The 21,746-nt window shown below is 42.5% G+C and overlaps 2 protein-coding genes across 2 annotated transcripts in view; one reads left to right on the forward strand and one right to left on the reverse strand.

Moving 5' to 3' along the window:
• Positions 1–21,746, reverse strand: part of CACNA2D3 (calcium voltage-gated channel auxiliary subunit alpha2delta 3) — an 858,477-nt gene that overhangs the window by 136,080 nt on the left and 700,651 nt on the right. The gene's annotated exons all lie outside the window — the stretch shown is intronic.
• Positions 1,664–8,039, forward strand: LRTM1 (leucine rich repeats and transmembrane domains 1). The gene is made up of 2 exons (XM_064577162.1): positions 1,664–2,405; positions 7,606–8,039. Exons 1-2 carry the CDS (start codon positions 1,664–1,666, stop codon positions 8,037–8,039), a joined length of 1,176 nt encoding a protein of 391 aa, XP_064433232.1.

Here is a 21,746-nt window from a genome sequence, read left to right on the forward strand (position 1 = left end):
AGTGTCTAAAAAAATGTCAGCTCAGCATCCTCTCTGAACCCTGCAAGGAGGCTCCTATTGATTCTGGAGACCCTCTTCATAATTTCTGCATGGCCAAGTTGTTCTGTGTAAGGATGTTCTCTGCAGCATCATTTATAGTAAAGGAAAACTGCAGTAACTCAAATGTCCATCAGTAAGGGAGTGGCTAAATATTAAATTTGGCATGGTGTCACCATGGAATGGTCTATAGTATTTACAAGGAATGAACTCTCTCTCTCTATACCTACATGGATAGATCAGTTTTGAGTGAATAGAGTAAATGGCAAAATGAGACATGCCAATGACTGTATGTATGTAGAGTTTTAAAAACCACTATATAACACATTACATGCTGTGTGTGTGTGTAAAAGTTTGACAAGTGGGAAAGCACAGCAGGTAAGGATCCTGACAGACTCTGGAAGCAGACTGGTTTCAAATCATGATTCTACTACTCACTAGCTATATAACCTTGGACAGTGGTTCAACTTCTCTGTGCCTCAGTTCCCTCACCTTTATAATGCAGATAGAATAGAACCAGATTTACAAGGTTATGAGGATTAAATTAATATATATATAATATACCATTATATACTGCTATATATAATAATAAATATATTAATTGATGTATTATAATATATAATAAATGGTAATATATTATATATAATTATATAGTTTTGATATATATTATAATATAATAATATTATATAATTATAATAATCTATAATTATATGTAATATTAATTAGCTATATATATATATACTAGTAATATAATATTATAATGCCCTTATAATGGTGCCTGGCTCATGACTATTTGCTGTTGTTATTATTAAGTATTGTTTTTTTAAAGCCCTAGAGGGATAGGTCAGTAATGGTAGGGGTGAGGAGGCTTCATGTTGGAAAACATGACTTGGGGGCTAATCAAAGGGATTGCAACTGTATCAGTAATGCTTTTTTTCTTTAAGTTAACAGAAAAAAAGATGAAAAATATGATAACCTATGAATGATTGACAGAACTGTGTTATAGGAATATGGGTGTTTATTACATGCTTTTCTGCATTTTTAAAATCTTTTTTTTTTTTGCACTTTTAAAATCCCTTGAATAAAAAGTGAGATGATCACCATTCATGGAATTATTACACCTGCAAAGATGCACATCAAAATGTAGGAATACTTTAAAACCGCCTGATCCAAGATGGTAACCATTAGCACCATGTGGTGATTTAAATTTAAATTAATTCAAATTAAATGCAAATAAAAATTCAGTTCCTTGGTTGCAGTAGTCACATTTCAAGAGCTCAGTAGCCACATGTAGCCAACGACTACCATCCTGGACAACAGATGCAGATCATTTCCATCCCCACAGCAAGTTCTACTGGACAGCACTGATCCGGAGCTTACTTTTCAGAAATGTGACTATCTGATTGGCCTATCATTCTTCTAAACTCCTGGCCTCAGATAATTCTGCTGTGCCCTACAACAGGCATGGGCCCCCCAAGATATTTTTCACCTTTCTACGTGATATCCTTAAGTCTTCCACCTTCCATTTACCGAGACACTAAGAAAGTATCTTTTCGCAGGCTTCTGCCAATCACACAGCAGTTGACTCCACCGGGTTTGTACCCAGGCCAGCCCGACTTTCCTGAGGATGCAGAATGACAGAACCCCTCCTACAGGTTGTAGAAGGTGTTTGCTGGCCCTGAGTCACATTACTTGTGATTTCGAAGGTGAACCCTTGCCAACACTGCTTACACATTGGTTTCGCATCTCAGTTTCCTTTTTGTTCCTTGTAGGTGAACTGCTTCTGCTTTCGGGCGTGATCATCCTGCTCCGGCTGGTGGGTGGCTGCCCAGAGATGTGCCACTGTCACTCGTCTTCGCATTCTGTAGACTGCCGCCGGCAGGGGCTGGCTGAAGTCCCTCTGGATTTGCCTCCGCAGACTCTAACGCTGCACTTGCAAGATAACCAGATACGCCAGCTTCCTGCGTTCGCATTTAGGGCTGTGCCACAGCTCAGGACCCTGAACTTGTGGAACAATTCCCTCTCGCATCTGGCCCCCGGGGTTTTCCATGGACTCCAGCACTTGCAGGTCTTAAACCTAACCCAGAACTCCCTGCATTCTCTGGAAAGCAGGCTTTTCCACTCCCTCCCACAGCTGAGGGAGCTTGATTTGTCATCAAACAACATAAGCCACCTTCCCACATCCCTGGGGAGGCCTTGGGAGAACCTGACCGTATTTGCAGTTCAACAAAACCAGCTTCAGCAGCTTGATCGAGCGCTCCTGGAATCCATGCCCAGTGTGAGGCTTTTGTTTCTCAAGGACAACCTCTGGAAATGCAATTGCCACTTGCTCAGTCTTAAACTCTGGCTGGAGACATTTATCTATAAAGGTCAGTCATGTCTACTTGGAACCCCCCCCAACCTCCCAGTCTGTGTGTTACCAGCCTAGGATGAACCTCATCTCTTGTTCTGCATTAGAAGGAACATTGAGGAGTGTGCAAGGGGTCCGTGTAAGCTTTTTCACACTGATGTCATTTTAGGGTATGGCAAGCGAGGCAGGGAGTCATTAGAGGGTGTTTAAATTCATGATTTAAATTCATCTACAAATATGATTCATGGAGGTAACTTTCCGCTTTGATTAACAACATTATTTATCTGAGAGCTGCAGGCCCTTAAGAAGGAGGGATATTCACCCCCTGAATAATTGCTCAACTCCAAAGTGGCACAAAAATTCTAATTTTCAAGTGTGATCCAGCATGGTCTCTCTCCTTGGGATTTCTCCCACTGTGTGTGCTTCTACCAATTTGATAGCTATAAATCTTCCCTGAGATTATCCCTTCTGCTTTAGCAAATACCGCTGTTAACTGAAATTGTATGCAGCAGGGACCCCTTCTAAAGTTGCTTACTATTTCTTTAACCAGATGATAAAAATCAAAGCAAAAGAATCTAGAATATTAAAGATGAGGGTTCTGGAAACCACCCAGAGGTCACCTAACTACAGCCCAAGAGCCAAATCCAGCCCCTCTCCTGTTCTTGTAAATATTTATTGGAACACATCTATGCTGATTTATCATGTGTTGTCCTTAGCTATTTTGCACCACAAGGGCAAAGCTGAATAGTTGTGTATGGCAAAGCTTAAAATATTAACTACTTGGCTCTTTATGGAAAAGTTTTCTGACCCCTTCTAACTCAATACTAGTCTATAATAAATGGGAAATGGAAGCCCAGAGATGATCAGTGGCTTCCCCAGGATGACAGATTAGAAGCACAGAGAAAAATAGAATGAATGATTGTTGGGTCTTAGCCCCACATTCTTTCCTCTACATCACAGTGCTTCTTTCCTTTTAATTTTCAAGCATCATTCATTCATTCCTGTGTTTTGAGTACCATTTATGAGCCAGGCACTTTTCTAGATGATGAGAAAAGGTGAATAAGAAAATCTCTACCATCATGGAGGTTACACTCTGGTAGCAAAAACAGATGTTAAAATAAGATAGCTAATCAATAGCCAAATTCAGACAGCACTTGGTGCTAAGGACACAAGGAGGCAGAGTGAGGGGAGAGACAGCGACAGGACGGGAGTTCCATTTCAGATAGGAAGGATAGGGAAGACTTCTCCAAAGAGGTGATGTGGGTGAGCAGCCCCTGAACAATGAGGAGAAATGAGTCATGAGATAATTGGGGAAAAGGATAGAAATTGCAAAGGGCCTGACAGGGGACTAACTTGGCTTGCCTGAGAGACAGAAAGAGGCCCTCAGAGTGGTGAGAACAGAAGAAGGGACGCAGTGAGCAGACAGAGATGAGGCAACACAAGTACTCAGGGGCCAGGTCATGTAGGAACGTGCAGAGCAGGCTGAGTCACTTGGGTTTTATTTTAGATGAAATGGAAATCTCTTGAAGAATTTTAGTCAAGGGAACAATATCTAACTAGTTTCAAAAGCTGACTCTGGTGACTTGAGGGAGAGCAGATCATAGGCTGCAGAAGAAGCAGCAAGGGGATGAGGGAAGAAAGTGATTTCAGTCATTCAGGGAAGAGAAGATGGTAGCCTGGACCAGGGTCATGAGAAATGATCAACTTTGGGGATATATCTGGAATATTGAACTGATAGAAACTGCTAATGGATTGGAATGGGAAATGAATGAAAAAAAAGAGTATATTATGGGAAATTCGATTTGTTTGATTCTGCAAGATTAACCACATACATAGCGATGCCAGGGGCCGATAAGGGGCAGAATGGGGGTGGGGTCTTGGCCCTGCATTCTTTGGCAAGTAGGCAAGTATGTGGTGGAGATGGTAAATTGAGAGTTGAATCTGGGGCAAGTCAAGTTCAGGGTGCCCATTACATATCCAAGGGGTGCCGCTGAGTTGGCGGCTGTATGTTTGAACCCCTAACTCAGAAAGATCTCAGAGCTATAGACATGAATTAGGGGGTCAACAGAGTCCGGATGATTGCAGCAGTTACATAGAAGGAAGGGGGAGAGAGCACAGCGTGAGTTCAGATATACAATATTGAGTTAAGAATCCTTCTCAACAATATAATAGCAAACAGCCTATCCCTAGCCAACTAATCTTCAAGTTGACCTACAACAGGGGGCATAGACTGTGGCAAAAATTGTTTTTCTAGGATGTTGCAAATAAAACTTTTCATACCTAGAGGTGGAGTGGCTTTAGTTATTGTATTCTGACTAAATGCTAACCATAAGTCAAACCATCGCAGAAAGAGTTTTCAGCAAAGAACATTTCTTGACAAAGGATAGTTTCTAGGTCCAGGACACTAGAAGCAACATGGGATAGGAAATAGGAGATAGCTCCTCTGCTCTGCCACAAACTCAATGGTGACCTCTGGACAAATTAATGTTCCCCGCCCCACCCCCAACCAGCTCTCAGTGTCACAGGTAAAAGCTGACAGAGTGAAGCCAGAGAGTTCCTGAGGTCCATTCTAATTCTCAGACTCCCTGAGGAATAATACATATTGGGTAAGGCAAAATAGGCATTGGCCAATGCCTTATTTTTTTAAAGGATACATAAATAAATACAAACAGTAAAGGTATTAGTCAGGACAGGCTGGTTGGTATGACACCCATGTGGATCATGGTCACAATAAAAGTCTTTTGCTCACTCGTGTTAGACCCAAGGGAACTGGTTCCCTTGGGGGCTAAGGTTGAGTCCCATGCAGTCATTCAGGGACATAAGCTCCTTCCAGCTTCTAATGCTGCCACTTTACCACGTGGCCTCTAAGGGCACCACCAAGTAGGAACAGATCACATGGAGGATGAAGCAAGGGATTTTGTGGCCTAAAAGTGGCATTCATTGGTTCCATGGGCCACAACTCAGTCCCCAAACTGACCACAAAGGATGGGGAAATTTTGCCTTCCTGTGGGCCCAAGAGCCAAAAAAACGTGCTTTGATGAATACCTACTAAATGTCTCCTTCACAAAGGCATGAACATAGATTTTGTGATTAGTATTGCTCTCTCTCCATTCAAGAGTAAACAAATCATCTTCATGTCAAAAGCTAACTGTATTGAACATTTATAGCTAGGCATTGTGCTAAATACTTGACCTACTTCACCCAACTGAACCCAGAGTGATCTTGTGATATGATTTTTCATTATTACCCCATCTCCCACTTTCCAGATGAGCAAGCAGAGGCAAAGAATGGTCAGCTGGAAGTAATAGACTCAAGATTTGAATCCAATTTCTTCCAGGACACTGGTAAAGAGCTACCAGTGGCCAGATGGGGGACAATGAGGGCTTGGCAAGCTGGGACTTCTTACATTAACAGCTTCCATGGATCTAGAAGGGAGGGGGACCCACAAGCTGTCATCAGCAGATTTGCCTCCTGGGGTCGTGGCTGCGGAGATGGTGGTGGAAGGCTGGGAAGTGAATCCTGAGCACACAGCTGCACAGGTGACCATGGAGCTCTTGTGGCCACAGCCCCTGACTTCCAGCTCTGTCCCAGGCTCTAGCCTGGGTATTTCCTTGGTGCTGTGGGTCCCAAGGCCATGCCTCCCACCCTAATATTGATCAGCAGGAAGCCTCAAGCTGGAGAAGATAGTGCTTAAGCCTGGAGTGATTGGGTGAACCACCCCAGTCTAGGAATGAGTCAGCGACAGAAATGCTGGTCCCACGGCAGGCAGCCTTTCTTCCCCTGGGGGGAGGCTCCGTGTTCTCTGGCCAGGTTGAATATCATCACTACTTCTCAAAGCCCCACACTCCATTTCGGTTTCTCTGGCCTTCTGCCTTACAACAAATTCCTGGGCAGAGGCATGAACTGGTCCCTGAGGCAGGGATCCTTAGTCTCAGCATAGCCTGATGGCACCTAGGGCCCATCAGAAGCAGCCACCCTGCACCTCTGGCCTCCTGCATGTCAGCTCAGGAAAGGAGGAAATTCCTCTGTTACCTTTTTGCTTTAGAGTTGGGGCTCTGCCTCAGGGAAATCACCGAAGAAGCCAGAAGGGGCCCAAGTGACTCTAGCAGTAGGCGATTCAGTTTCAAGTAGGGTGACAAAAAGGTGTGGGTTGAATGCTGCCACTGATCCCGGTGTGACCGGGGCCATGATAATGATGGCACTATAAAATGGCCCCATCTACTCATAGGGCCTCCTAGGACTTGGCTTATGAGGCTCAGAAGATGGTTGGAAGGCATTCAGCAAACTCTGCAAAGGAAGGTTATAATAACACTGAAGTGACCATCTCCTGCATGTGACTTTCTGATATAATTTCATAATCTACCTGTGGTGTGTACAAAGGCTCTCCAATCTAACTTGGCTAAAAGTGGTGCCAGGCTTCACAGCCCTCCTGGAGGAGGAGTTTATGGCAGCCAGAGGAGCTGAGCCACAGGTCATGCAGGCCAGGTTCTGCCCAGTCAAAGGGCTACACTGAGGGTCATTGCATTAACTCTGCTGACCTCAAGAGCCTCCAGGAGGGAGGGGGAAGAGGGAGGAGGAAGTGGAGAGAGGCAGTGAGCACAGTGGGAAAACTGGGATCAAGGGATGGGCTGGGTTGGAGTGCTGATCTGCCCACTTATGACCTACCTGGGTGACCTTGTACAAGAATTACCCACTAGAGCAGAGTTGTGAGGACTTATCGAACAGCGCTTCGTAAACTATCAAGTCAGATACAAATACAGTATTTTATGGCAAAAAAAAAAAAAAATGTAGTCAGAGAAGTTAATTTGCCTAGATAGTAAATCGGAGGTCATATTTGGCCAGAATGAAATCTGTTAGCTCAGTGTACTTTCTAGAAAACAATCACCAGGCACCCAAATCCCCCCCTGAACAACACGAGTCTACATACCTGAGGAAATCAATCACCTTACAGAGAGTGGAAACTGGCTCTAATAACTTGTTGGAAAGTTCAGTTCTCAAATTACTGAATGTTCCAAGGCCTGAGGAGACATGTTAATTGTACTCAATCCCACGAACTAAACCAATATTACTGTCAAAGATACACAAACACTCAAAAGGCCATTGACCTTCCCATTTGGCATCACCGAAGAGTGTTAGTAGACACATTGGGTCCTTGTAATTAATGTACAACATCACAACAAAGGACATTTGTCGTATTTATCGGCTTTTGTTTTTTAAAGGGGGAGTAACAGACGGTGTCATCTGTGTGTCACCAGACACCTGGAAAGGAGAGGACCTCCTGAAGATCCCTCACGAGCTCTACCGGCCCTGCCCTTTCCCGTCTCCGGATGTGGGGTCCTCCAGGGGGCAGCAGCTGGGTTCTGCCCACCGGCCTGTCCCTGGGCCTCCCGAGAGCCACAGCGCCAGGGAGCGAGACCCCTCGGGGTGTGAGCTCAAACCCAAGCCGAGGCCGGCCAACCTGCGTCACACGGTGGCCACCATCATCACCACCGGGGTTGTGTGCGGGATCGTGTGTCTCATGATGCTGACGGCTGCCATCTATGGCTGCACCTACGCGGCTGTCACAGCCCGGCACCATGGGGGATGCCTGGCTCGGACCAATGAGCCCGGGAAGATGGAAGGAAAGGAGCTGTGTGACAGCTCACCAGCCTGAGAGCCTCCGTCGCAGAAAGGAAGAATCATCTTAGGCCAGAGAAAGTGTCCGATGCATTCACTGCTAAGGTCTCATCTTGCTAAAAAACAAAGCAAAACAAAAACAAAAACCTGTCCACATAAATATTCCCCGGGGGAAAAATATCATGTTGAGATTTTAAAAATACTGCATTTGAAATAGAGACGACACTTGTGCTCTGTGTCTGAGAAGTTCCTGCAATCACTCTGTGTGCGGGAAGGCAGGACGCAGGGAAAGGGAAGATACCCCTCTCAGGTACCCTTCCCTGCATTCAGTTGCTTTAAAAGAGCAACAGAAACCCAAACACACGTGCTAGTCAGCATTCCGGGGAGCTTTATGGTCCATTGGAAAACTGCCCAATTTTGAGTGCCTGGGAAGAAGCTGGCAATCTTACCCGAGGGGCACTGAATGCCTCTATAATTCAAATTCATGTGAGATTGGTGATACTTTTAGATCTTGTGTATGTTATGTATTTAATGGGAGAGTCTGTTGGTTGGGAATTGCAAAGCTTGCCACAAGAGTCAGATTATATTTAATTTTCTAAATCAGAAAGCCATTTGGGGCTTTGTAGGCCACAGAGGAAGAGGAGGGTTCCATGTCTGGATAATGGGACTCAGGCCCAGGGTCTGGGGAAGTTTTCTAATGCAAGAGTAAATAACATATAAACAAACACAAAGAGGACGGGGATTTGGAATCCGGGGCACATGTTACCAAAAGGCTGTATCCACCAGGCGACTGGAACCTTCCATTTATAACTCTTACAGCAGGAATGAATTTAGGGTGGGCTGAGAGCAAGATAATGGCTTGTGTGTATCCGTATCTACACACACAGTGCACAGAGCACACAGGCTTGTACAGCCACACCCACACATAAACACACTCAGAGCAATCAGTTTACCCACTAATGAAATGCAGCCGTGGGCACGGTGGAAGCCAGCTGCTGTTGACCACCACCCAGATTGTCTACTCAATACTCTGGGAGAGGAAGTAGGAAGGAAGTCTGCAGAGAGTGGGAACTATCAAGAGACTCAAGATAGGTGGCAGCAGACATCCTGAACATTACTTAGGCCGAGGTTTAAAAAAAATCAGGTGTGGCTTGCTTTCCTCCACAGGCACAGTCCTGAAGAGTTGCATGCAAAGTGAATTTTTATAAATTAAATCATCATTTTAATGCAGTAGGGGGGCTCGCTATTTAAAGGAGCCTTTCATGGAATCTTTCTGTAATGGCAGTAATTGGCTCCAGATGTCTGCATTTTGTAAATGTGCATTTTCTCATGCTAGGTTTCCTTAAAATGTCATCTACCTGCTCTCTCTCACGATGCCCTATCTCATACTTAGAGTCACCTGTTAGTATTAAAATCATTTGACAGAGAGGAGTTAAGGACATGTCAAAAGCAAAGAATGGCGAATATAGGGTCAGTGGTCCCTCCAGAGGCCTTGACAGACATCGCTAATCAATCCCAGCACTCCTCCCAGCTGAGCCCTGATGCAACGCAGATGTCTTCTTAAGACAGCACTATAGGCAACCAGAACTAATCAATTGGAATCGGTTCAAAGGATAAAACACATTTGCCATTCAGGGTACAGGCTCTACATTCACTCCTTCAGGCCATGTAAAAATCAGTTTGGATCCTAAATTAGTAGTCCATTGCCTAACCTGGAATGTGAATGGGAGGTCCACACAAGCAGGAGTGTTTTTCTCCCTGTCCGAAGCTGCCAGAGCCTCAGCCAGTGGTATAAAGAGGCCACGGGAAGTACCAAGGAACCTACCACAGCCTACCCTGCAGGACACATACCGATGCTCCCCGAAACATCACAGAGGCCATCTACACCTGCCCACAGTGCCTCACAACTAGCGTGGGCCCCGCACACCACAAGCTTAAAGATAGACCATCTTAGAGTAGCAATTTTGCTACATGATTTTCTTGGGGTTTGGTGTTAATTTTTTTCTGAATGTTAAAATAAACTTGGATCTGTTGAGGAGTAGATTGAAAAATTAGCATGGATTTTCAGATCAAACGCAGATCCCAGAGAAAGCTGGCTGTCCCAACAACTCCATCCCAAACCCTGGTGCCTCCTTTCTACTCTGCCTTGGGTGGCACTTTGGTGGGTAAGACTGCGCATCCAGGTGAAAAAAAAAAAAAAAAAATCATTCTTTCCCTTGCCCTGGACTGTAAGTTTGGCCAAGAAGGCAACATGACAAAGGAAATTTAGAAGATCTTTTTATATGTCATCCCCAGATCCCCATTTCACCAAATGTGTCCAGACCTGGCACTAGGCACCAGGCATGGTGAGAGAGGTGTTCTCGTGAGCATTCATCATGTAATCCTGGCAACCAGTGCTAAGGTACTTGAATGGGTGTTACATAAGCTGGGAGCTACCATGGCCAATAACGCATGCTCCCTTTTGCTACTGTGACTTAAGACCCCAAGTGCACGGTGCTCTGCCAGAGGCCTGGTGATACTGCAGGTCAACCCCAACCCTCTGCCCACACTGGGCATATGAGAGGACTTCCAATACACCACAGCAAAGCCTGAATGTGACTAGAATACTCACTCATCAACACCCATGTCCTATTAGATTTCTAAGGACAGATGATAACTCAGGCAAATAGATTCCTGTTTTATGAATAGTCCTTTTGGCAAATGATTAAAACAATGCCTATGTATATTCAGATTTCTATCTTTTGCCTACAGTCACCACAAACAGCAGTTGGCAATGAAAATAATTACTTACCCTGAAATGTCAACAGCCTCTCAGCACAGAAAAATAGAAATCAAATTGTTTAGATTAACAAATGCAGAGTTATCACTTGTTAATATGAGAAATGAAATGTTTTAACTGTAAAAAACATTGCAGATGAAAGACCCAATTTGCAGGGTATTCTGTGAGAACCACAAATTATCTTTCACAAGGACTACAGCTCATGAGGGGTAATTTGAAAATGTCTCATAGATTATTTTCAGCTGCTTATTGCTGCTGTCATATTCATAAATTCCCCTCCACAAATGCCCTTCTATCATACAGCCTTGCTGAGGGTTTGCTGTGAACAAATTTCATGTATAGTATTGATTGTTTCTGAGCAAACCATCTAAAATACTGATTTTTCATTATACTTAGTGGAACAGTAGGACTATAGACTGGTGATTTTTGTTTTGCCAGAGATCACAAATTCACAATAGCAGGATCCAACAGATACTGTAGCTGTCTGAAGTGAGGCATATAAAAAAGTGTGAAGAATACACCCTGCCATAGAAATTGCAGAGAAAGATGACCTAGTGTCAAATAGATACCTGCAAAGCTTTTAAAACTAAGGTGAATATCCCTGACTTGCAGGAAGAATGTTGTGCCTAAGATGGATAAAATACCAATGGACAACTGGTTGTTTTATTTTTCCTTACAAAAATGCAAGAGTGAGAAGCAATTTGCATGATTTCCTCCTGAAGATTCATAAAAATGAAATCTCATTACCTGAGTTACCCCAGAAATAAGACACTGGTGCCTTAGATCCTAAATATTAAAGGAAGTGGACAAATCAATTTCTAAAATAATCTATCCGTAGCACACATTAATACAATTATACAACTGTTAGAAACCTATACCTTTCAATTGGAAATCAGGAAATAACTGTTTCTGGTTTGGTTAAACCCACCAGTGTAGCCATTGCTAAATTTATTGGACAGAAATCTACCAGCAAATGATATTCCAAACCCTACATGGCATCACTGGGATGTGGTTTATATGCATAACTTTATGGAACTATCTTGTTTTCCCTTTTGATGAAAACACTTGATTTATTTTCTCTCTCTCTCTCTCTTTTCTTTTCCTTTCCTTTCCTTTCTTTTCCTTTTCCTTTTCTTTCTTTCCTTTTCTTTCTTTCTTTCTTTCTTTCTTTCTTTCTTTCTTTCTTTCTTTCTTTCTTTCTTTCTTTCTTTTCTTTCTCTCTCCCTCCCTCCCTCCCTCCCTCCCTCCCTCCCTCCCTCCCTCTCTCTCTCTTTTTTTCTTTCTCAAATTGCAATGAAGTCTCAAAGAAACCCTCATTCCATCTGAAGAAGCTGCTTCATGGTCTACCACTCTTTCAGATTCTTTTTTTTTTTTTAAGATCTTATTTATTTATTTGAGAGAAAGAGAGAGCACAAGCCGGAGAGGCAGAGGAAGAGAGAATCTCAAGCAGACTCCCCTCTGAGTGTGGAGCCTGATGTGGGGTTTAATCCCAGGACCCTGAGATCATGACCTGAGCCAAAACCAAGAGTTGGACACTTAACCAACTGTGCCATCCATGCGCCCTCCTTTCAGATTCTTAACTGGAGTATCCATACATACTTTTCACTCCACTGATACTAAATATTCATTTGGATGGACAGGATGTCACCGAATTACAAAGGCCCATCAAGAAGACCCAGAAAAGGAACCAAATGATTGGGCATTGAGAAAATCCCTAGAGAGCATTTAGTTTAGGCCTGGCAAATTTGGGATAGCTGTGAGAACCAGCCTCCCTACCCATGCCAGACATCACTAATAGATTTTGGCAAATTTATCTTCTGAGCCCAGCCACGGCCTCAGAATCCTTTTAAGTCTGTTTTCCAGGTTCCCAGTACTGATCAACTAGAGTTAACAATAAAGGTTAAACCTATTTGTTACCCTGATATAGTTCTATGTCCTTATTTTACAAATAGCATGGAAAAGGCACAGGACTTTTCTAGTCACACAGGTAATTAGTTATAGGCTTGACAAATGCAGCTGCAAGAGTATGGGGTTAACATGGATAATATAACCCGAACCACCATTCTTCATGCATTCTGTGTGAACCATGTATCAAGATGATGGCATTATCATATTAATTGTAATCACACATTCAACATTTATTGAGCACCCAGTTTTGTGTCAGTTGTTTCCCAAGTATAATACTTTCATTTTCTCTAAGCCTCATATCGACTAAACCATGTGGGCATTTTATTGCCACATTACAGTTGAAGAAAGACAATTGCTGGATTTGGGTTGTTTGTTCAAGGTTGTACCACTAGTAAGTAGTGGAGTAGGAACTTGGATGCAGGTCTTTCTAAGGCCAACACCCAACACCATTTTTGGGGATGTGACAGGTTTGAAGAAGTCAGAGTTGGGATCCTTTCCTAGCACTACCGACACCTACCTTAAAATACAGCAGAGAAAAGAAACCCAACCACCAGCCAGTGTGTTACTGCCAGAACTCTGGTCCCACCGAGACCCAGGAAATCAGATGAAAAGACCAAGAAAAATGAAGGTTCGTATATCACCCATGACCCTGCTGAGCTGGAAAAGATGTTTTTAGAATGGGAGGGGTAGAAATTCAGCTGTACTCTCTTACAGCTACTTGAGAAAATAAAATTAGTTACTGCCTAATAAGTAGTGTTGCTCATGAATACAAAGAAGAAAAAAATGTTATGAGGATCTAGAAATTGGAAATGCTGCTCAATGATATCCAAGGCTCCAGGATGGATGCCCACTATCCAAAGCAGAGATATGACCATCATACAGATCCTTGCTCTGGTATCTTTCCTCTGAGACAGGGGCTTCACAAACCAGAGGGAAACCACTCCCTCCCATGTAAGATGTCTGTGGACATTTAACTCCTACAACACCTGCCATTAAGACCTTGCTGTTTTCCTCCACTAGACAGGAAGAATCTCAACAATGTAGCATATAATAGGATGATACACGGAAGGGAGGACAGTGAGATAAGCACAATTTAGAGGCCACAGTTTTTATCTACTGTTTCTTACAAGGAATGAAAACTACAGATGACTTTGATTCACCTAAGTAGTCAGACTACCAGGCAGCAGGACATGGCATCTTTTACCAGTCTGCAATGTCATTCTAGATAGAAGATATCTAGACACTGGATATTTGTTTAGGGGCTGTGCATATCAACTAGTCTTCTATCTTAGTCTCCAAGGGTTACTCTGAAGTCAACAATAAGGGACACTTAAGGGGAAGTCATTCACCTTGTTCAGTGGCAACCATCCCATATTTTAATGGTGATTAAAATTAAGAAAGAAACCTAAATGGATCCTCCTAAAAGATATTTTTTAAAAAAGGAACAAAGGCAGCACTGCCCATAAGATGCAGAAGAAGAATGAAAGATCTATTTTAAAACATACCTTAGTACAATTTTTAAAGTTTCTGATTGGATTTGCTGTCATTATACCCACTCACATTCCATTGGCAATAATATGTATGTGGCTAAGTTTGGAGTTAAGGAGGCACAGAAGCATACAGCTCCAGTAGGAAGGCATAGTGAGTGACACAGCAATGGCAAGGATATTTGTTCCCCTTATAAGAAACAAAGGAGTAAATAATTGCAAACAATCATAAAATAATAATGAATAATAAAATAATAACTAATAATGGCAAATGATAAATGAATAAAACTAGATACATAACTAAGTGAAAAAATGAATAAAATCTACCATAGCCACCATCAGAGGTACAAAGGAAATATTGCAACATATTGAATCAGTGATATAGAATACCTAATAGGGAATATTCACTCCAGGACTATGGAAGAAAGAAACAATGATGAAAGTAATAGAAGATGGTAGAAATGAAGGAGCAAATGTGAAGAACTAACATATGGATAATTGGTTTTCCTGATAAATAGGTTAGAATTTATCAAAGAGAAGGAAAGAAAATCTGAGAAAGTATCGTTCCTGAGCTAAAGAAAAACTCCAATTATATAGATCAAGAAAAGCTTCCTATAGGAGAGATTAATGAAAAAAATCTTATAAGTTAGTCTAGCTTAGTGGTTGGTATATAAAAGTCTCAATCAGTATATACTAGAGAAAAAAAACACATAAACAAAACAAATGGATCCTGGTAAAATTTTCAAGTTTTAAAGAACAAATTAAAAATTCTGAAGTCTAGAAACCAACCCAACAAATAAAAAACAAACCTTAACAAGGAACCAAACTAAGATTGCAATTCTCAGATACGCCATGGCTCAGGGAGCATGCCACCAATACATTGCTTTTGAAGAAAAATGACTCAAGATCTACTTTAATTGATCAAGGGACAAATTATAAAAAGCAAGAGGAAAGGGGAGGGGAGTAAGGAGTGCAAGAAGATCTTAAAAATGTGGGAGTCATGCCATTCAAATGCCAACGATATGCACTAAAATCAGTTAAAGTCAGAGTTAAGTCTGAATGATTTAGCTAATGTGGTTACAAAACAATGCAAAGTCAATAATTTGACAAATTTCTAAGCACCTTCTGCATGCCAGGCAATTTTCTAAGTATCAAAGATGAAGCAGAGAATAAAAAATATAAAGTATATGCTCCATTGAACTTAACATCTCACAGAAGGAGAAGGTAAAGACATACAAAATATATATCAGATGGTGGAAAAGCAGGTGTGCAGGGCACAGAGTACTGCGGTTATGGGAGAAGAAGAGTTTCTACTTTACACATGGTGATCAGGAAATCCCTCCCACAAAACAGTTGAGCAGAAACTTGAAGGAAAATATGGAGCCAGTGGTGAAGATATCTAGAGGAAAACTGTCCCAGGGAGAAGGCACAGCAGGTGCAATGGCACTGACATAGGAGCAAGTTTAATGTGCTTGAAGAACAGAATAAGGGCAATGTGGCTGAGTGAGTGAAGGTGGAAGTAGAAGGAGCTGAGGTTAGAGGGTAACTAGGGGTCAAATCTTGTAGGACCCTGTGCATTGTGAGTTGACCTGTGGAGACAGACACATGGCAAGGAAGTAAGGGAGGCTGCTGACCAACAACCAGTGAGGACTGAATGCTGCTAAGCTTCTCAGGAGTGAACATGGAAGCGTTTCCTCTGTTTGTTGAGCCTTCAGATGAGACCACAGCCCCAGCAACATTTTCATTTGCAGCCCCATGACAGACCCTGGCACAGTACATGGATTGCAGCCTTTGTGAGAAACCCCAAGCCCGCGGACCCAGCTAAACTTCACCCAGATCCCTGACTCACAGAAACTCTGAGATAATGAATGTTTGCAGTTTGGATTCCATAATGTGGAAGTTATAGGTAACATTGAGGAGAAACACTTCACTGTGGATGAAACCTCTTTGGGGTGGGTTCTGGAAAGAATAAGGGAGGGGAGATGTGGGATGATCTACAGCATAATAGAGCAAGAAATGCATGACACAAATAATTCAATAACAAAAATAATTTTGGCTTAAAAACCTGTCTATATCAGCACAAATCCAGAAGTTGGTAGGAATAAGTTAGTGATGCAAAAGCATAAAAAATGACCACAAACTATGGATTCATTCCAAAATGTCTTTTTTGTTTGTTTGTTTAAAGACAATTGTACACTCCCATATGCCCCGCCTGTTCACATATAATTTGGTCTTGAAGTAGGAATGACAATTAGATGCTGATCCTTGTCTCATGCAGAACTTTTCATCCAGAATAGAACCCAGGAGCTCGTGGTGGGCACAGACTTGGGGAGGTCATGGGAATTCCAAGTCTTTGATCAGCACTGTCCCTTTCCCACCGCCACCTGGCCAAAGCATTTTCCACGAGTAGGAGAGTCCTCAGGCTGACTGTCAGAGCATTTATGTTCCTGCTTCGGACTATGCTGATGCCTGTCCCTCTCTTCCAGGGAGGGAAGGTTCACATCAGCTCTTTTATCCTCTGTGGGTGCTTCACTTAGCATGAGTCACATATATTCTAGTCTTAAACAAGATCAAGATCCCAACAAGGTCACTAGGAGATTTGCCTGGATAAAGCCAGCTAAATAAATCCCCAAATCTCTCATGAGTCATGTTGGAAAAAAAAAAAAAAAATCCCATAAACTGTTTTCCACCAAAGCATGTGAGGGCATTTCCAATGCTCTACCAAGCATTATGCTGATTACACTGTTCAGAGGTTTATAAACTAGAGCGAAGATTAAGTAAATCACTGTCTTGACTGACAATGAGAGCATATATTTTTAGAAAGCTTAGGATCTTTGATTGGGATTTCTGTGTAACCGCATATATAAAAACATTAGGCATAACAGATAGGCACCTTCTGAGACATGAAGCTCTGCCTTCAACATTTCCTTACATAGACTCTGATTTATATATCCACTTCATTTTGATAAGATAAAAATATGGTGAAATAAGTGAGTGAACAAAGGGCCAGGTAGTAAATATTCTTGGCACTGTAGTCCATATGGTCTCTATTCAACTACTGAGCTCTGCCATTTTAACAGGAAGGAGTACATAGACAATAAGAGCATAGCAGTATTTCAATAAAATGTTGTTTACAAAAACAGATGGTAGATATCAGACAAAGTTCTTATATCCAGAATATGTAAAGAACTCGTATTTCAACAATAAAAAGACAGATAATGTGATTGAAATATGGGTAAAGGATCTGAAAAGACATTCCTCCAATGAACAAATGCAAGTAGCATAGGAAAAGATGCTCAGCATAACTAGTTATTAGGGAAATGCAGATCACCTCACACCCACTAGGATGGCTAAAATAAAGAAGACAGATAATAGCAAGTGTTGGTAAAGATGTGGAAAAATTGGAACCCTCAGACATTGCTGATAGGACTGTAAAATGGTGCAGCCACTTTGGAAAACAGCTTGGTAGTTCTTCAAAATATCAAATGTGGAGTTACCCTATGACACCAAAATTCCACTCTTAGGTGTCTACTACCCAAGAGAAATGGAAATATATATCAACACAAAAACTTGTATGTGAATGTTCATTATCAACATTGTTAATAATAGCTAAAAAATGGGAACCCAAATGTCCATAAACTGATGAATGGATAAACAAAATGGTGTACGTACAAACAATGGAATATCATTTGGCAGTAAAGAAACAAAGTATTGACATATATTACAATATGGATTGACCTTGAAAACATTAAGCTAAGTGAAAGAAGCTGATCACACAAGGCCATATACTGTGTGTTTCCGTTTATCTGCAAAGTCCAGAATAGGCAAAGCCATAGAGACAGAAAGTAGATTTGTGGTATCCTGTGGCTGGGGTAGGGAATAGGTATCAAGAACGAGAGTGTGTGGGTACAAGGGTTCTTTCTGGGATGGTGAAATTGTTCTAAAATTATTTATTTATTTATTTATTTATTTATTTATTTATTTATTTATCTGTCTATCTATTTATTTATTTGAGAGATAGCATATAAGCTGGAGGAGAAGCAGAGGGAGAGGGACAGAGAATCTGAAGCAGACTCTGCACTGAGCATGGAGCCCAACGCGGGGCTCCATCTCCCAACAGTGAGATCATGACCTGAGCTGAAACCGAGTCAGATTCTTAACCAACTGAGACACCTAGGCACCCCAAAATTGTTGTAAAATTAGATTGTGGTGATGGTTGCACAACTCTGTGAATACACTGAAGTCCAATAAGCTGTACAATTTACATGGGTGAATTTTATATTATGTGAAATATATCTCAATAAAACTATAAGAAAACAAAACAAAATTGGCTACAGCCTAGATTTGGTCCCATGGGCTATAGTTGGCCAACCTGTATTCTAAGGCACAGGTCCCTGGAAGTGTGCGTTTCAAAGTTTTGTGAAACATGTCAAGATACCATAATGGCATCTATGCAAGTTTTCACAGAGAACAGCACGTGGCAATAAGCACTGGCTAGTGAGTAGTAGTCAGTGTAGCCAATAGTCATTCTTTTTTTTTTTTTTTAAAGATTTTATTTATTTATTTGAGAGAGAGAGAATGAGAGAGAGAGAGAGCACATGAGAGGGGGGAGGGTCCGAGGGAGAAGCAGACTCCCTGCCGAGCAGGGAGCCCGATGCGGGACTCGATCCAGGGACTCCAGGATCATGACCTGAGGCGAAGGCAGTGGCTTAACCAACTGAGCCACCCAGGCGCCCCTAGCCAATAGTCATTCTAACAACAGAAGCAATAGCAATGATAATTTAGCAGCTACTCATGATCAAGCACTCACTGTAAGCATTTGCCAAGTACTGTATCTATATTTATAAACAAATTTATTTCTCTCGACAGGAACCAGAGGGGCCCCCTAAAGCCAGATAGAACCTGGGTGTAAGTCATTCTCCATTATTGGTAAATTCCTTTCCTTTTCTGTGACGATGAAATCAATCTCCCTCTTTAAAAACTAGGCTGTTTTAGGAATCCACCTGAAGCACCAATCAGCCTCGTTTTATAAGAGGGGTGAAATGGCTCTGGGCTCACTGCCAAACCCTTGGTTCACATTGGCTTTAAAGCCTAAATCACACCATGACCTCAAAAAGAGGGGTCTCAACCTGCAGATTCAGAATGCACAAGCCAGGCGTGAGGACCTGTTATCTGAAAATTCTGCCACTGATTTTTGGGTGGAGGATATGCTGGCGCTTTTGATAAGGTTTATCAAAGGACAGTGACTCTTGGCAGTGAGTATCCTGGGGAGTTAGCACACAGGATCCAGTTTCTCAAAACTCTGGGCTATTTTTATTTCTGGAACAGGAATCCTTACCGTGCCCACATCCCTGCCTATGGTGGTATGCGGGGCAGCTATGTGGTGACCTGAAATTCAGCATAATTGGCAGCTCCATCATTAATCCATTTCTATGTTGTTTGTCAGTCATACTGGCTTAGACCTCCTTTTGCCCCGCCTTGCTCCTATTTGTCCGCTTTAAAAAAAGAAGACGAGAAAACCAAATGCCGAACACATAAAAAGCCTTACCTCATAGCTGACATTTAGAACAAAGACCTGCCTTGGGTGCCCCACCTCTCCCTGGGTCATCTGCCCACCTGCCTGTCAGTCCTGCTTTAAGATCCTACTAAATACTCCTGAAACCTGAGATACTCATCTGTGTCTCAGAGTACCCACCTGACTCTGCTCCTGTCAGGCCTTCCCTAACCGCCACCCCCCCCCCCAGTCTGGAGAAGCAGGGAGCCCGCCACACAGCCAAACATACATGTGTGAAGATGAGCACACCTCTCTGCCTTGGCCACAGCCAGCATCACCTCTTTATCTTGGTCTCTTTTCTTTTTTTTTTTTTAAGATTTTTTTTTTTAAGATTTTTTTTTTTAATCTATTCATTTGAGAGAGAGTGAGAGAGAAAGAGAGAGAGAGAGAGAGCACGAGCTGGGGGGAGGGGCAGAGGGAGCAGACTTCCCGCTGACCAGGGAGCCCGATGTGGGACTCGATCCCAGGACCCTGGGATCATGACCTGAGCCAAAGGCACACGCTTCACCAACTGAGCCACCAGGCGCCCTATCCCGGTCAATTTTCTATAGAGCATTTACCACTCTGGGGCCTTCCCTCCTCCCTCCTCTTCTCCCATTCATGCAATACTTGTCTGTTGTCTATATCTCCCACACAAATGGAAGCTCTCCATTGGCAGCACCTTGGTCTTACTCAGTGTTTTCAGGGGGTGCTGTGGCATTTGGGTGGAAGGATGCTTCACCGGGCAGCCATCACCCCAGCCTCCAGGTACGACAGCATGCCAACAGTGCCCTCTTAGTGTATCAACCAACAACCCTCCAGACACTCCGCGCTGACCTCAAGGGTGCTTGTTCCCAGCTGTATCCCCAGTACTATGTACACAGTAACGTGCTAGATATACATTTATTGAATGACTTAATTACAAAAGGAAGAAATGGAACAAGATCTTTTTATAAATGAGCCTATAAGGGAAAACATTTTGAATTTGAATTTGAAAGCCCTAAAGGTTGAAGTTTGCCTGTCATTTCTCAATCTCTCCCCTACTGACATTTTGGGCCAGATAATTCTTTATTGTTTTCAGGGGCTGTCCTGTGACTTAAAAAAAAAAAAAAAAAAAAAAAAAAAAAGATTTTATTTATTTATTTGACAGAGAGAGACACAGCGAGAGAAGGAACACAAGCAGGGGGATTGGGAGAGGGAGAAGCAGGCCTCCCACCAAGCAGGGAGCCCAATGTGGGACTCGATCCCAGGACCCTGGGATCATGACCTGAGCCGAAGGCAGACGCTTAACGACTGAGCCACCCAGGCGCCCCTGTCCTGTGTCTGATAGGATGTTTACCAGCATCCCTGACCTCTATCCACTAGATGCCAGTAGCATCCCCCTCTTAACCAGTTGTGACAAAAATGTTTCTACATGCTATCAGATGTCCCCGGGGTGGGAGGGAACTGCCCCTGGTTGAGAACCACGGTTTAAGGCGTAGGTATTCATTTCTGCCAAGATGAAACACCCATTTTGCTCAGATCTGACAAACTAGAAGTTTAGCGACGCAGACCTGACATGTAATTCCTGCCGTACTAGTTAACTCATATACCCCCAAAATGTGAGATGCCGCCAAAGGAGTACTGTTAACCTGATGATTTCCCTCTAACATCTTGCCAACCGTTATTCACCCGTTTCTAATGAAGGGTTCATTTTAATAAGTACACTCAGTTTAAATATCACATACCTGGCAATAGCTGGTGGCCCACAGTGTTCATCTCTTTCCTAATTTGCTGGTTAAAATGAGATCTTCTGTCCTAACATCAAGCATTCCCCTTCATTGTACTGCCTAGAATTATGCAAGTGAGACCACATCACCCCATTTTCAAATTCCCCCCAGTGAATGGATTTAATGTGTTTCTTTTTTTTTTTTTTCAACGTGTTTCTTGCAAAGAAACAGACTGGCAGATCAGAGCTCCCCCCAGATTTACTAAAAATAATTGAATTTTACACTTAAAATAAGTGAATTTTTGGTATGTACATCACACCTCAAAAAC

Source organism: Mirounga angustirostris, unplaced genomic scaffold, assembly GCF_029215605.1.
Source record: "Mirounga angustirostris isolate CCGP_5_RB_7025 unplaced genomic scaffold, mMirAng1.0.hap1 SCAF_1, whole genome shotgun sequence".
Taxonomy (NCBI): Eukaryota; Metazoa; Chordata; class Mammalia; order Carnivora; family Phocidae; genus Mirounga; species Mirounga angustirostris.

Coding starts and splice junctions, on each gene's coding strand:
- LRTM1 (XM_064577162.1), top strand. CDS start 1,664: ATGCAGAATGACAGAACCCCTCCTACAGGTTGTAGAAGGTGTTTGCTG. Junction 2,406..7,605: donor GGAGACATTTATCTATAAAG/GTCAGTCATGTC, acceptor TGTTTTTTAAAG/GGGGAGTAACAGACGGTGTC.